At 40.7% G+C, this 15,208-nt stretch overlaps 1 protein-coding gene across 1 annotated transcript; it reads right to left on the bottom strand.

The window, feature by feature from the left end:
- Positions 1–6,800: 6,800 nt before the first annotated feature.
- On the bottom strand, positions 6,801–14,526 carry LOC106599547 (integral membrane protein 2C). The gene is made up of 6 exons (XM_014190834.2): positions 14,276–14,526; positions 11,098–11,235; positions 10,581–10,769; positions 10,092–10,202; positions 9,434–9,587; positions 6,801–8,503 (listed from the first exon to the last, which is right to left on the bottom strand). Exons 1-6 carry the CDS (start codon positions 14,366–14,368, stop codon positions 8,412–8,414), a joined length of 777 nt encoding a protein of 258 aa, XP_014046309.1. The 5' UTR covers positions 14,369–14,526; the 3' UTR covers positions 6,801–8,411.
- Positions 14,527–15,208: the final 682 nt, after the last annotated feature.

Here is a 15,208-nt window from a genome sequence, read left to right as displayed (position 1 = left end):
CTGTTGTATCAATATGTTTTGACCTTGACAGTTTACAATCCAGGGTTACTCCAAGCAGTTTAGTCACCTCAACTTGTTCAATTTCCACATTATTTATTACAAGATTTAGTTGAGGTTTATGGTTTAGTGAATGATTTGTCCCCCCCCTCAAAATTGAAATATTTAGGACAAACGTATTCTTGCCATCCATTCTGAAACTATCTGCAGCTATTTGTTAAGTGTTGCAGTCATTTCAGTTTCTGTATTAGCTGACATGTATAGTGTTGAGTCATCCACATACAGTTGAAGTGGGAAGTTTACATACACTTAGGTTGGGGTCATTAAAACTTGTTTTTCAACCACTCCACAAATTTCTTGTTAAAACAAACTATAGTTTTGGCAAATCGGTTAGGACATCTACTTTGTGCATGACACAATAATTTTTCCAACAATTGTTTACAGACAGATTATTTCACTTATAATTCACTGTATCACAATTCCAGTGGGTCAGAAGTTTACATACACTAAGTTTACCAAGCACAGGCAGGAAGCAAGGATTGTTTAATACATGGACCTAGCCTACAAGAGAAAAATGCACATATTTAGTCTGACTTTGATGGAAAATAAGTTTTCAACTTCATGGTGTAAAACATAGAATGCAAATAGAACACAGTGGTAAAGCCTTTTGATCAAACCCTTGACCCATTTTCCTTTGAAGCCAGACGAGCTTCTACAACCACTCACTTTCCTGTGGGTTACTTCACGTAGAGTCAAGCCTTGTTTATCTCTGGTGCTAACATGTCTCCTTCATCCTGATCTTATTCACATTCTGATTGTGCCCACATTGTAGCCATTGCATCTACACATGGTCCTCATCGTACTGGTACTCCCTGTATAGAGCACCATTCTTGTGTATTCTATTTTATTCCTGAAGTCCTACTATTTTGTTTTTATTTTTCAACTCTGCATTGTTGGGAAGGGCTCTTAAGCAAACATTTCACGGTAAAGTCTACACCAGTTCTATTGTGTTCTATTGTGTGACAAATAAAATTTGATTTGGTAAAGTCTACACCAGTTCTATTGTGTTCTATTGTGTGACAAATAAAATTTGATTTGGTAAAGTCTACACCAGTTCTATTGTGTTCTATTGTGTGACAAATAAAATTTGATTTGATTTTGTAGTTAAATGTGTCTCTTATCTGTCCACTGTTTTCGCATTGTGACCACATATCCTTGTCCCTCCCTGTATGGAAATTATTTGACAGATATTCTTTATTTATTTATTTGAAGACACATATTGATTCCATAAGTCAATGGTGTTACCTGTCAATGATTTAAAAGGGCAGGACAATTATTATTTAAATGGTTTCACTGTCCAGATCAGTCTACACAATGCTTGTCTGACTACCTTTGGAGGTGGTCAGGAAGATCTGATCACAATCAGATGACAATGAGCCTTTGAATCATCTTCACCTGTGCAAAAATGTGGGGACAATCAGAATGTGGACAAGATCAGGACAAAGGACGCATGCTAGAATCAGGTATGAATGGGGGTTTTGTATAGGTCTCATGTAGAACATAAAGAAGAGGTCTCAAATCAGGCCAAAGATCATATGACCAGATGTACTAAGCGTTAGCAGTTTGTACCAGGTGCAAAGTGTGCACCTGTTTTTTGGAGTACGAGATCTGTAACTGCCTTATTCTTTCTCTTAAAGGCATATTTCACTTTTTTTAAGGGTAATTTTTTTCGGCCTTAATGTTTAATTAATTATATTTTGTACACACAGGTGCAGTGCTTAGCTAGCCAATCTGGTCCACAATCTTTAGGCATTCCCATCTCATCTAGCATTTAGGTTGGGTTGTTGTTTCTTAGCAAACTGTACCCGGATAATGATGAGCAATGTCTCTCAACTGAGTGGATGGTTGTTGTGAAAATCATTTCATAATTTAGATACTTTTTGCCCACTGCATTTGTCTGTTTACTCAATCTTGGTACTACAATGCAAACCTGTGGCAGGAGTTGCAATTGCAGCAGAATTTTCCGAATCCATAATTTCAGGGCATGAATGTCTACACCAAGTGTATTCAAATCTTACCCCTACAAGGTATGAAATACTGATGGTTTTCTGTTCTACCTGATAGTTAATTGCACCCACCTGGTGTCCCAGGTCTAAATCAGTCCCCACCCAGCTAGCAAGGAGGAATCGGCCCTCTTCCGGGGGGCCGGAACTGATTGAATTGCCTGGAATCAAAATGAATGACTGCCCAGAATCAGCCCAAGTACATCGGGCCGTTTCCGTCTACCGGAATTCAGCGGACTTTGTCGGCATCTTACCAGAATCCCCCCAGAAGCGGCCCGATGAAAATGTAAATAAATGTATACAAAATTACCTAATTTAGTAATTTAAATATTACTATTATACATTTTATACACACAAATTATACCCATCCACACATTTTTTAAACTATTTATTTTTTACCCCCTTTATATCATATCCAATAGTCTTGTCATCGTTGCAACTCCTTACGGCCTTGGGAGAGGCAAAGGTCGAGAGCCGTGTGTCCCCTGAAACACAACCCTGCCAAGCCGCACTGCTTCTTGACACAATGCACATCTAACCCGGAAGCCAGCCGCACAAATGTGTCAGAGGAAACACCGTACACCTGGTGACCGTGTCAGCGTGCATGCACCTGGCCCGCCACAGGAGTCACTACAGCATGACGGGACAAGGACATCCCAGCTGGCAAAACCCTCCATAACCCGGACTACGCTGAGCCAATTGTGCGTCGCCTCATGGGTCTCTTGGTCGCGGCTGGGCTGGGAATCGAACCAGCAGTTGGCACTGCGAAGCAGTCTTAGACCGTTGCTCCACTCGGGAGGCCCCATCCACAAAGGTTTTAACGCTTATCAATTGCCTTGCACAAAGTATAGAAATACTAAAATACTACTTAAACAGGACTCTTAAAGAATTTAATTTAACTGTTAATTTAATTTTTTGATCACAGAAACAATGAGAAAATATGGAAAAATAAATAAATGTTGAAATGTTAATTATATAAAGCAGCCCATGTAATCATCTGCCAGAGAGTAACCACAATCGGCCAGAGTCCCAAGTAATACATTTGTACCAGATAACACACACTGGAATCAGCCCGAGCTCAATCCCCACATCCTAGCCATAAGTGTGGTGAAGGAGGCTGAAGAAATTTGGCTTGTCACCTAAAACCCTCACAAACTTTTACAGATGCACAATTGAGAGCATCCTGTTGGGCTGTATCACCGCCTGGTACGGCAACTGCACCGCCCACAACCACAAGGCTATCCAGAGGGTGATGCGGTCTGCATCACCAGGGGGAAACTACCTGACCTCCAGGATACCTATAGCACCCAATGTCATAGGAAGGCCAAAAAGATCATCAAGGACAACTACCACCCGAGCCACTGCCTGTTCACCCCGCTACCATCCAGAAGGCGAAGTCAGTACAGGTGCATCAAAGCTGGGACCGAGAGACTGAAAAACAGCTTCTATCTCAAGGCCATCAGACTGTTAAACAGCAATCACTAACTCAGAGAGGCTGCTGCCTATATACAGACTCAAAAATAAATTGATCACTAGTCACTTTAATAATGCCACTTTAATAAGGTTTACATATCTAACATTACTCATCTCATATGTATATACTGAATTTTATTTTTTAAAAGTTGCCATACCAGGCAAGGATACAACCAGTCAGGATGCTCTCGATGGTGCAGCTGTTAAACTTTTGAGGATCTGAGGACCCATGCCAAATCTTTTCAGTCTCCTGAGGGGGAATAGGTTTTGTCGTGCCCTCTTCACAACTGTCTTGGTGTGCTTGGACCATGATAGTTTGTTGGTGATGTGGACACCAAGGAACTTTAAGCTCTCAACCTGCTCCACTGCAGCTCCGTCGATGAGAATGGGGGTGTGTTCGGTCCTCTTTTTCCTGTAGTCCACATTCATCTCCTTTGTCTTGACCACGCTGAGGGAGAGGTTTTTGTCCTGGCACCACACGGCCAGGTGTCTGACCTCCTCCCTATAGGCTGTCTCGTCGTTGTCGGTGATCAGGCTTACCACTGCTGTGTCATCAGCAAACTTAATGATGGTGTTGGAGTCGTGCCTGGCCATGCAGTCATAAGTGAACAGGCAGTACAGGAGGGGGCTGAGCACGCACCCCTAAGGGGCCCCTGTGTTGAGGATCAGCGTATCGGATGTGTTGTTACCTACCCTTACCACCTGGGGTCGGCCCGTCAGGAAGTCCAGGATCCAGTTGCAGAGGGAGGTGTTTAGTCCCAGGGTTCTTAGCTTATTGATGAGCTTTGAGGGCACTATGGTGTTGAACGCTGAGCTGTAGTCAATGAATAGCATTCTCACATAGGTGTTCCTTTTGTCCAGGTGTGAAAGGGCAGTGTGGAGTGCAATAGAGATTGCATCATCTGTGGATCTGTTGGTGCGGTATGCAAGTTGTAGTGGGTCTAGGGTTTCTGGGATAATGGTGTTGATGTGAGCCATGACCAGCCTTTCAAAGCACTTCATGGCTAAAGATGTGAGTGCTACAGGTCGGTAGTAATTTAGGCAAATTTCTACCCATACAAATGTTTTGGACCTAATCATTGATTTGGGCGTTTAACAGACTGTGAAAAACTTTGCTGAAGCATTGATTGAAATGAATGCACTTATATCTGTTCTTCTAAAGATTCATGATATCCAAAAATGGATGGTGTTAAGCGATAGGTGGGAGGGGTTGAATGGAGCTGAAGGGTGGGACTAATAACAACAAGATAACCAATGTAAAACGTACGGGTTCTGTAAAATGTATATAGGTTCAGACATTTTGTGAAATAGCACAGTTATAAATAGAAATCAAACTGGATGGACATCAGAAATAGAGGAAGGACTAAAAACAAACAAAATATAACTATTGTAAAATATATTGTGTCTGTAAAATGTGTATAGTATGTATAAACTGAAGGTAGAAGCCTAAGTGTTATTGTTTATTAGTTATTAATTGTTGGAGGGGTGGTAGGGTTTGCGGGAATAGTAAAAGTATATTAAAAAAGAGTGTGTATATGTATTTATGTTTATATGTATATTTATGAATATATATATATATATGTATATATATATACATATATATATATATGTATATATATGTATATATATATACATATATATACATATATATATGTATATATATACATATATATATATATGTATATATATACACATATATATACACATATATATACATATATATATATATATATATATACATATAAACATAAATACATATACACACTTATATATATGTATATATATACATATATATATATACATATATATATATACGGGTATGTGTATGTATGTATTTATATAGATATATATATTTACCCAAAAAATATATGGCGAATTAGAAATTATGCAGAAAATTACATTGATGGAAGCGACAATCTATCCGCAATATTAAGCTGATCCACCCCTTGAAAAAGATTCATGAGAAACTGAACATGACACTGGCTGGTAGCTATGCCTCAGTTCTTGCACAATGTTCCACATTTACAGTCACTTCTGTCTCACAGTTGTCAAGAATTTCACAGCTTGAGTACAACTTTGAAGCTGGCATAAACAAGAACTGCTAAAAGAGGAAATGCCTTTATCTTTCAACCTCCAGCTCTGAAAGCTGCAGTAGTTCAGCGTCTGTCAGTCTGTTAATCAGTCAGTTAATCGGTCAGTCAGTCAGTCCATCCCAGCCCCCCAGATGTCCAAAATCACATGCAAAACCACCCACTACAGGTACCCTCTCTGCACTGCATATTTTTCTCTCTGGCCCATTGCAAAATGTGCAGAATAACATGAGGTTAGCTATAAAAATCTTTGCCCCATGGCAAAACACGTAGAATACTAGGAAGTCAACAAAAATCCCCCAAAATGAATACAAATAATATTATTGTTTGGGGGGGAGAGCCTTGCTCAGACCTTGCAGGGGCCCAGAAACTGCAGTACGCCACTGACACTAGAGATGGTGCTAAAAGCATCTTTGTTATTATGATGCATCATGTGTAGAAGGGTGAGTACAAAAGTCAATTTAATCCATTTTTAATTTAGAGGTTTTTAAGGCTGTAACACAACAAAATGGTAACTTTCTGAAGGCACTGTATTATTATATAATATACTGTAGACGGTCATGAATGTGTTAACATGGCGCATGCTAAGTTGTTCTTACACATGCTGTATTTGTGTATGCGTGTGATACGTCAAACGACAAATGTCAGGAAATTACTTTGGTTAGGGTGTTGACAAAAGAAGCACACTCATATGTACTGTGTCGCTTAGTCTCACTTCCCTTGGGAAATTGACTTCCTTCTGTCATGTGGGGAAAAAATGTAACTTGTGTTGAGAGTGTGTGCAGTGTGTGGCAGGAGAGAGAGATGTCACTAATATCCCCGAAGTGTCCTAGATACATAATTCATGCACCAAATGTTGTCTATTACAAGTTACATTGCAGCTTCGGTCTATATACATGCTTATGTTATAGAACATTTTTTTATAAAGCTCTTGAATGTCTTCCTCTGAAGGGAAATGTCGTTGAACTGTAGCAATGTAATTTTCGATGATTATTGGTCATTGGTTTGACTTCTGTGCTTGGGTTCATGGTGTTATACGGAAATTGTTATATTTTTATTTAAGAGAAATATGAAACATTGTAGATTTTGGTACCCGTGATATCCTTTGTATTCTCCTGAGTTTATTTCCGTTAGTCTAAAACACACACACGACAATGATAAAGCAAAGAAAGGAGTATACTTTTTACATGTTTATTTATTAGGTAGTAAGATAAGCTATTACAAGCTAAATGACTGTACAGCATAGTGAGTCAGAAGAGAAGGGGACAGATCATGAAAGCCTATATCATACAGTGGCTCCCCTTTAAACCAGCAACAGAATTCCTCTATATCATACAGTAGATCAATTGTAAAAAAAAAAAAAAGGTTAAGAGAGAGAGACAGGCATGCAATAGAGAGATAGTCTGGATAATGGGGATGGAGACTGGCTACAAGGACTCAACTGCAGACAAGAGGCCAAGCCCACTACTAAGACAGGAGGAAGAGGGCAGCTGCATCCAATTCTCCACCCTTCTCCTGAAGTGTGCACTTGCGCACCCTCTCAGAATCAGGACGTAGCCAAAGACACACCGAAAGAAAGAGTTCAACTCTAAAACCTATCCAAATGTACAGATGTAGGATCTTAATTTGAGACAGTTTGCTACAGAAGGAAAATAATCCTGCAGCAACAGGAAATGTAAATTATGTGGATTATATATTTTTGTAGGTGTTGATACATTTTTGTAAGGAAAAATCAAGTGTGACATTTCAAAGTGAAAATTACAAACTTCAAAAGCCTTTTTTAAACCTCAAATACACTACAAGTTTTACATTTCAGGAATGTTCTTCTTGTTGATCAAATTAAGAGGCTACATCTGTAGGTAATCTATATATGCCTAAGTAACACCCTCACGACTCAACATAGCGTTAGTGACAATAAATTTGGTTCCGTTGGCCCGTCCAAAGCACTGCTACTTTATACAGTCTAAAGCCATGTGAGACCCAGAGTCAACCAGTGGAAGATACCACAAAGAAGAGGGACAAACCATAGAGAAATTATCATTCAATCACAAAACAAGCTCAGATAAAAATCAATGCACGTTTGAATATGAAATCCAAGAAAAATCCATATACAGTATATATTGCTTATAGGAACGATGCAGAATACATACACAAACAATTGATGATTTAAATTACAGGCGAAAAAAATATCTAAAATATATGAGGTATGTTTCGGTTTTTCTGGACATCCAAGACGAGATATCATCGTGGGTTCATTTTGGTTGAACCAAGAGACAAATAGAAACACGTGTGTGTGCACAACGCGCGCAGCATCGTAACGCCCAATTCTCCTCACTGGCACACTCACTGCACAGGGTTAGAAGTACTATACAGAAAGGACTAACTCAATCTGAATGGATTGAAATAAAAACCTAAGACAACTCATCTGATTATGCTGGCGTCGACTTCAAATCGATACAAATAAAAAAACTATCAGTGCAACAACATGACATGAAATCCCAAACAACAAAAAAGCTACAGATTCATCGCATTACCGACATTATCGAAATATACAGACCATTGGAATACAAAAAACAAACAAATAATAGAAACAACACCAGAGCAGTAAACAACAATTCAACTTGGGACAAAAAAGGAATAAAAAAAACAACAACATTCAAATCAATAACTATTGGACAAACACATGCTTTTTAAAGTGCAATATAAAGCCTAAGGGATGCGCGAGGTATGGTTTCAGAGTGGGCTTGGTGGTGTAGGGCGGCCATCTTGCCATCTTCTTTCTCAGTATTTAGACCCTGTCGCAGATCACTGTCTCAACGACAAAGGTGTTCTCAAAGTGACGGATGCTGTGGCAGTTCCTCGCCTCACGCTTGTCAATGCCTGGAGGAAGAGAAGAACGGAAGAGAAGAGAGGTAAGCTTACATCCAGTTTTATGTGTCATGTTCAATGACATTATACTTATGATATATGATGTGATATGATCCATAGGGTTTGGGATATCTATGGTGCTATTGCTTTGCTGGGGTACAGAGGTAACTCCCCATATGTGTTCATATGTCAACATACTAGGTGCCTAATACCCATTATGGTATCATCCTCTGAAGACTAGATTAGATATTGAGCAATATAAACAGTTGAGGGGGCTCCCACTGCCTACCTCACTGTTACCATGACTACCAGTACCAGCCTCCTCTTGGATCAATGGAGTTGCTCGTCAGCCCATATATGTGCTCAGAGGGAAGCACGTTACATCAATGCTCTGGTTTTACAACTAGCCAATCACAGAGGCTCATGGAGCACATCACTACTACGCATCACTTCCTCCCCCACGCACGCTGTCTGATCATTGGACCTGCGTGGTGTGTTGGAAAAATGACTCACATGCACACACACGATGGCTCTGACATGGTAATCAAGAAGGATCTGTGTGTGGAGGTCACTTAGAACTCATACTGTGGGAGGCTAGCGCCTGGCAGAGCCCACACACTCTCTCTCTCTCTCTGAGCCAGCACAGGAAGTGCCGATACGGACCTGGCCATCTCCGTTTCCTCTGTGATGAGGGGTGTCACCAGACAGTCAGCCAACCCATGGATTCAGACTGACTCAGTGACTACTGTGAAACACACAACTCTTCGTTCTCCTCTCCTCTGTACAGGACAGGAAGAGCCTAACTGATGACCTAGTACTTATATGCATCCCATGTTGACAAGGACATCTGTGTGTGAAATGTGTGTGTGTGAAAGTGTATGTGGATGTGTGAGACAGAAGGAGAAATGATGTGTTGTTGGTGTGTGTGTGTGTTGTACTTACGTCGGCGTGCGTCGCGTCGGCGTTTGAGGCGGTAGGTGTCTTTGCCGTAGCAGAGCCGGTGGATGAAGGGCCCCAGCGGTCTCATGTTCCTCACCCTCCCCGTCACCACCATCTCCTCCTGGATGATGTAGGTCTGGGGCAGATACGTCCCCTTCTGTTGGAGAGGGAGAGACACAAACACATACGTTAGTATAGGGATCATCAACTAGATTCAGCCGCAAACCGATCTTTATTGAGCGGATGGTCGGGGGGGCCGGAACATAATTACAAATAATATGTAGAGATCACGTCGTATCTCTCTATTATGCATGGGACTACTTAGGAACAGACATCTTCAATTAAAATCTCTTGGAGCTGATTTCCTGTTTTTTTTTAATTGTCTTTTATGCCCAACAATGAAAATTCCACCCCAAAAATATATATACTTAAAAAAAAAAAGGTTTTACTGTATACCAAGTTCGACCCGTGGGCCGACAGTTGGAAACCCTCCTTTAGTACAATGCCCTTCACAGGACAGACGGTACACACATGACCGCAATGTCCTTTTGTATAATAAATATACATGGGCAGACTGTCCCTGGGATGGACAGCCACACACACACACACACAAACAGTTTTCCTCTGACAGACCTAACCCACATATAACACAATAGCGTACCTTAACGTTGACCAGCAGCTCCCAGAGGTTCCTTGGTGGCATGACCAGGGTGGTGTTGAGCTCAATCACGTAACACTTGTCCAGGGCAATGTCATGGTACACAGTCAGACCCTGGAATTGAAAATGACAACAAAACATGAATCATATTTTTTTTTTAAACTTTTGTTCATTTAGTAAATATTTTCTTAACTCTATTTTCTTAAAACTGCATTGTTGGTTAAGGGCTTGTAAGTATGCATTTCACGGTAAGGTCTACACGGGTTGTATTCGGCACATGTGACAAATACAATTAGATTTTTATTTTCACTCCAGTATGCTAACTAACAGAAAAGATCACATGAAACGTTCATTGCCTTATAGACCACTGACCCCATGTCCTCCAGAATCCTATTCTCCTATGTATACCAATGGGTGAGCATTTGGACACAAAATGGCCACATTGTATCACACAACACAATGAGTGTGTGGACAGGCATAGGGATGACTTACCCTCTGGAAGTCATGGATGATGTCTGCGGGGTCGCTCCCTCCAAAGTGGGGCACGGGCACGCTGATCTGCTCGTAGTTGTCATCCAGGTAGATGCCCACGTTCTCCTCCAGCTCCTGTCTGCCGTGCAGGGGGGCGTACACAGAGTCCTCGTACAGAACCCTGCAGTGGAACAGGCTGTCCTCAGGAATCTAGAACACACAGAGGGAGAACAGAGCAGAACAGGGTTAGTATAGCCATGGGGATATCTAGCTGTGGTATATCTATAGCATGCATCAGTGCTTCAATCAGAACCAATCTGTCTGTATGATTGAATATGTGAGGTATGATGTAATAGTAGCTACTACTGGCAGTTGTACAGTAGTAAAGTGTAGTATAAAGTAGTATAGTTGTAAGGTGTGTGAGGTAGTATGCAAAAGTAGTATAATATCTGACCTGTGGTATAAAATAGGAGGTACTAGTGGTAGTTGTATAGTGGAGTGTAGAGTGGTGCAGTATAGTTGTAGTATAGTAGTATACCTGTTGTATGAAGTAGTACCGGTAGACGTATATGGAGGCCAGCACCAGTCCTGACATGAAGACCACCAGGCCAAAGGTGAGACAACACAGCCCGTTCAGATGAGACTGCTTGGGCCTCAGAGGAAGAACCAGCTCCTCCTGGGGAAAGAAACAATACACAGGTCAGACCTACAGGCCAATGTCAGATACAATTATTCAACTTAAGAGTTAATTCATCAAATAGCCAACCAGACTATTTACATTGACCCCCCTTTTTGTTTTTACACTGCTACTACTTGCTGTTTATTATCTATGCATAGTACCTTTACCCCTACCTACATGTACAAATTACATCAACTAACCTGTACCCCCGCAACATTTACTCAGTACTGGTATCCCCTGTATATTACCTCGTTTTTGTTATGCAATTTTATTGTGTTACTTTTTTGTTATGCAATTTTATTGTGTTACTTTTTATTTTATTTTTTACTTTATTTAGTAAATATTTTCTTAACTCTATTTCTTGAACTGCATTGTTGGTTAAGGGCTTGTAAGTAAGCATTTCACAATAAGGTCTACACCTGTTGTAGTCAGCGCCTGTGACAAATAAAATTTGATTTGATTCATCAGCAAGATGCTCCCACTATGAAAGAGCAGTTTCCGTTTCACTCAATGTTGGTGGTAATAGCTGAGCAGATAGTCACATTGATCATAGCAGAAATAAATCTGTTTTATAATATAGGCTGAAGACTAGAGATGCTGAAGATGCCTTGTCATCCCAACAGCCCACCCCCAGTCTCTCAGCCCTACCGCCAATCTGTTCGCTATTAGTGATACACTACGCCACCTAGAAACGGTACCCACACACAGTTGCTAGGGACTATGGAGGATCAAAAGGGATGAGGCAGATTGCGTTGTGTTTGCCGAGTGATGGCGAGGGAGGCTGTCACGGTTGTCTGGGAGTTCTATTCTTAGGACTCGACTTCCACATGCCCTACTTGTAGCTGTGACAGCGTTATATCACACACACCTCCAGTGGGAGGGAGATCACAGTGATTGCCTGGAAGTGGAATCTCAAGCCAGATTTGGTATTAATAATCCTTATACACACACATACAGATTTGGTATCCACACGTCTCCTTTGACGCCTTTGCGAGCATCCCCTGTCTCCCACCTCCCTACATGACGTCAAAACCATAACCATGTCATTACTAGTTATAGATGCTCAATAATTTGAGGTACATGATCTCACACCTTCAGATTGGGACTTGCCAAACACAGATGTATACTGAACAAAAAATATAAATGCAACAATTTCAAAGATTTGACTGAGTTACAGTTCATATAAAGAAATCAGTCAATTGAAATAAATGCATTAGGCCCTAATCTATGGATTTCCCATGACTAGGCAGGGGTGCAGCCATGGGTGGGCCTGGGAGGGAACTTGGGATGGGGAGCCATGGCCAGCCAATCAGAATGAGTTTTACATACAGAAATACTAGCCCCCTCCCCCCCTGTTGTGTGACAGAACTGCACATTTTAAAGTAACCTTTTATTGTCCCCAGTACAAGGTGCACCTGTGTAGTGATCATGATGTTTCATCAGCTTCTTGATATGCCACACCTGTCAGGTGGATGGATTATCTTGGCAAAGCAGAAATGCTCACTAACAGGGATATAAAAAAAACCTTGTGCACAACATTCTAGAGAAATAAACTTGTTGTGCATATGGAAACTTAAAGGGATTTTTTTTTCTTTCAGCTCATGAAACATGGGACCAACACTTTACACGTTGTGTTTATATTTTTGTTCAGTGTAGTTCTACGTCAGATCTAGATTCGATCTTACTTGAGCTAACTAATCTGACTAGCAAAATACAGCCTAATTTCTAGAGCCTAGAAACTCACATCCATTGGGGACACAATCAGGTCCATGTAGACTATTTCTGAATCTGATGGAGGGTGGAGTTATCCAGCTTGACACTCAGATTGACACTTCAACTGCTAAACTGTAAATGCATGTATTCTGTCACTTGCAGAAATACAATACAATGTTCAGCATAAGTTTCAGATTTACTATTAATTGTATTAGCCTGCCTGACAATATACCATCTAGGTGCACTCTAATGACAGACAGACCTATAACTGTGATGTCAGTGCTAACATATTGAGCAGCTTCATATAGACACAACAGTGTGTGAGGCTTTCTATGCAAATGCAGTACCGCCACCCTTTTAGCAGCTCCCTGACAGCTGTAACCAAATGCATATTTCTTATGACTCTCTTAACAAGTGTCACTTCCTTTCCTCCTCTCCTTTATCTGATTTAAAAGAAGAGAACAGATGAAAGCCAACCAAAGTATGACTTTCTTCTAGCATATTGCACCTGGGAAGTATTTTTAGATCAGTGCAGACTGCATAGATGAGGGTAATGACACAAGGAAAGCAAATCCCAATACACTATTGAAATGCATGCGCCCTTATTTAAAAAAAAAACAGCCCAACTGCGCAGGTGCCCCTTACGCGCTACCTGCTGGATTTGCTGGGGAAAAACACCTCGGTGACGTAACCATAACGCAGCGATAACGTCCCCATTGTTTGCACAATTTACAGACTGTCGATAAGATTCAACTTCCCAATATCAACCTATAAACGTGTTGTCTTGGCAGTTTTAGATAAACATAGTAATTGCTCGAGTAGCATGGTTTAGGATAGCCAGCCTACGATTCGTGGTTACGTCTGCTGCACACTGAGGTATCTGCAGTGTCCCCAGCTAGCCTCACAAGGTGACGTAATGTCAACATCCTCGGGCTTTGCTGGCTAGCTTGTATCGATTTGAAAAGGTTAGGCTACTTTGTATGCGTGTTTCCTGAGCTTTCACGTCAGCAGTGTATCATTTCTAGTAACAATAGTAGTAACACATGATACTGTAACAGTAGCCTAAATGATATCGTGGTAGCCTACTATGCAAATTAGTCTACAACTGATGTTATGTGCTCTATTGGACTTTTAATATATTTTGAAATGTACATCAGCGCAATCATTAGGCTACATGAACAAATAGAGAACGATTGAACTATAAAGCAATTAAGAAAACATGGCCCTGATATAATATAACTATTGCATTGTCAGCAAAACATCCCTATTTTACCCCAACGCTGTCAATACATCATGGAACAAAGAAAAGAGACGCTGAACTCACGTGTTCATAGGGCATGAGAATCTCGGCTTTGTCTCCATCGAGCTCCTTCTCTGGTTTCTGCGCCGAGATCGGCTGGAAAGTTATCTTCACCATCTTTGTATGTTTTATCTTTTTCACTACACTGACTTCCTCATTCGACACTGGTGGATTATATAGTTGCTCTGTTCTCTCGCCCCCGTGGTATCAGGCTCCTCTCTGACCTCAGAAGAGCGTAGCTGTGACGAACAATCCTGTGTAGGACTCGGAAAAAAATCAGACCCCAATCGCTTTTCAAAGTAAGAGTCGACATCCATATGGCTTGATCAACATGTTGCTTTTGTTAACCTGTTGTCGATTTTATTATGTTTTATAATAATTTGATTAATGTTTGAATCGATATTTCTGAACTAAGAATAGTTTTGCACCTGAATTTACTGCATGAATTCGATTCAGAATAAGGGGTTTATTTGCGAGATTTGTTCAGGGACTTTTATCTTGACGTTTTGCACCAGATATGGGTATAACTTCCTTATCTTATTTTTATCGTTTTTTCTCTGCTGATTTGCCTCAATAGGCTCTGATAATCCGGAAGTCTATAATGATACGCATATACAGGAGTGATACTCAAATTATCTCTTTAATGATGTGAAATTGGATATGTGAGAGTATGTGAATGTTAACCACACATTTATAATCAGGGGTTCCCAACCAGGGGTACTCTGCCCATCCACAGGGGTACTTGAGAAGACTAATGAGACCATAGGGCTACTGGTAAAATACACATGAGGGGTTACTTTTGGGGAACTCCGGGCAGAGCAAAATTCAGTTGGTATTGTAACTGATAAAGGTTGGGAACCACTGACCTAAGCTATATACAGTGTGAGGTCACATTGTGGAAAAAGTCATGCTAACACTTTATTTTGTTTAAGGGTTGTTTTATTCTTATAAAGGCCA

The sequence above is a fragment of the Salmo salar genome, chromosome ssa03 (assembly GCF_905237065.1).
Source record: "Salmo salar chromosome ssa03, Ssal_v3.1, whole genome shotgun sequence".
Lineage (NCBI taxonomy): Eukaryota > Metazoa > Chordata > Actinopteri > Salmoniformes > Salmonidae > Salmo > Salmo salar.
This window is presented reverse-complemented; position numbering and strand designations above follow the sequence as displayed.

Bases quoted from the DNA above. Each gene is read 5' to 3' on its own strand.
- LOC106599547 (XM_014190834.2), bottom strand. From the start codon at position 14,368: ATGGTGAAGATAACTTTCCAGCCGATCTCGGCGCAGAAACCAGAGAAG. The intron at 10,770-11,097 runs GTATACTACTAT...TGTGTGTTCTAG, and splicing joins GGTACTACTTCATACAACAG to ATTCCTGAGGACAGCCTGTT. The intron at 10,203-10,580 runs GTAAGTCATCCC...TTTCAATTCCAG, and splicing joins TCATCCATGACTTCCAGAGG to GGTCTGACTGTGTACCATGA.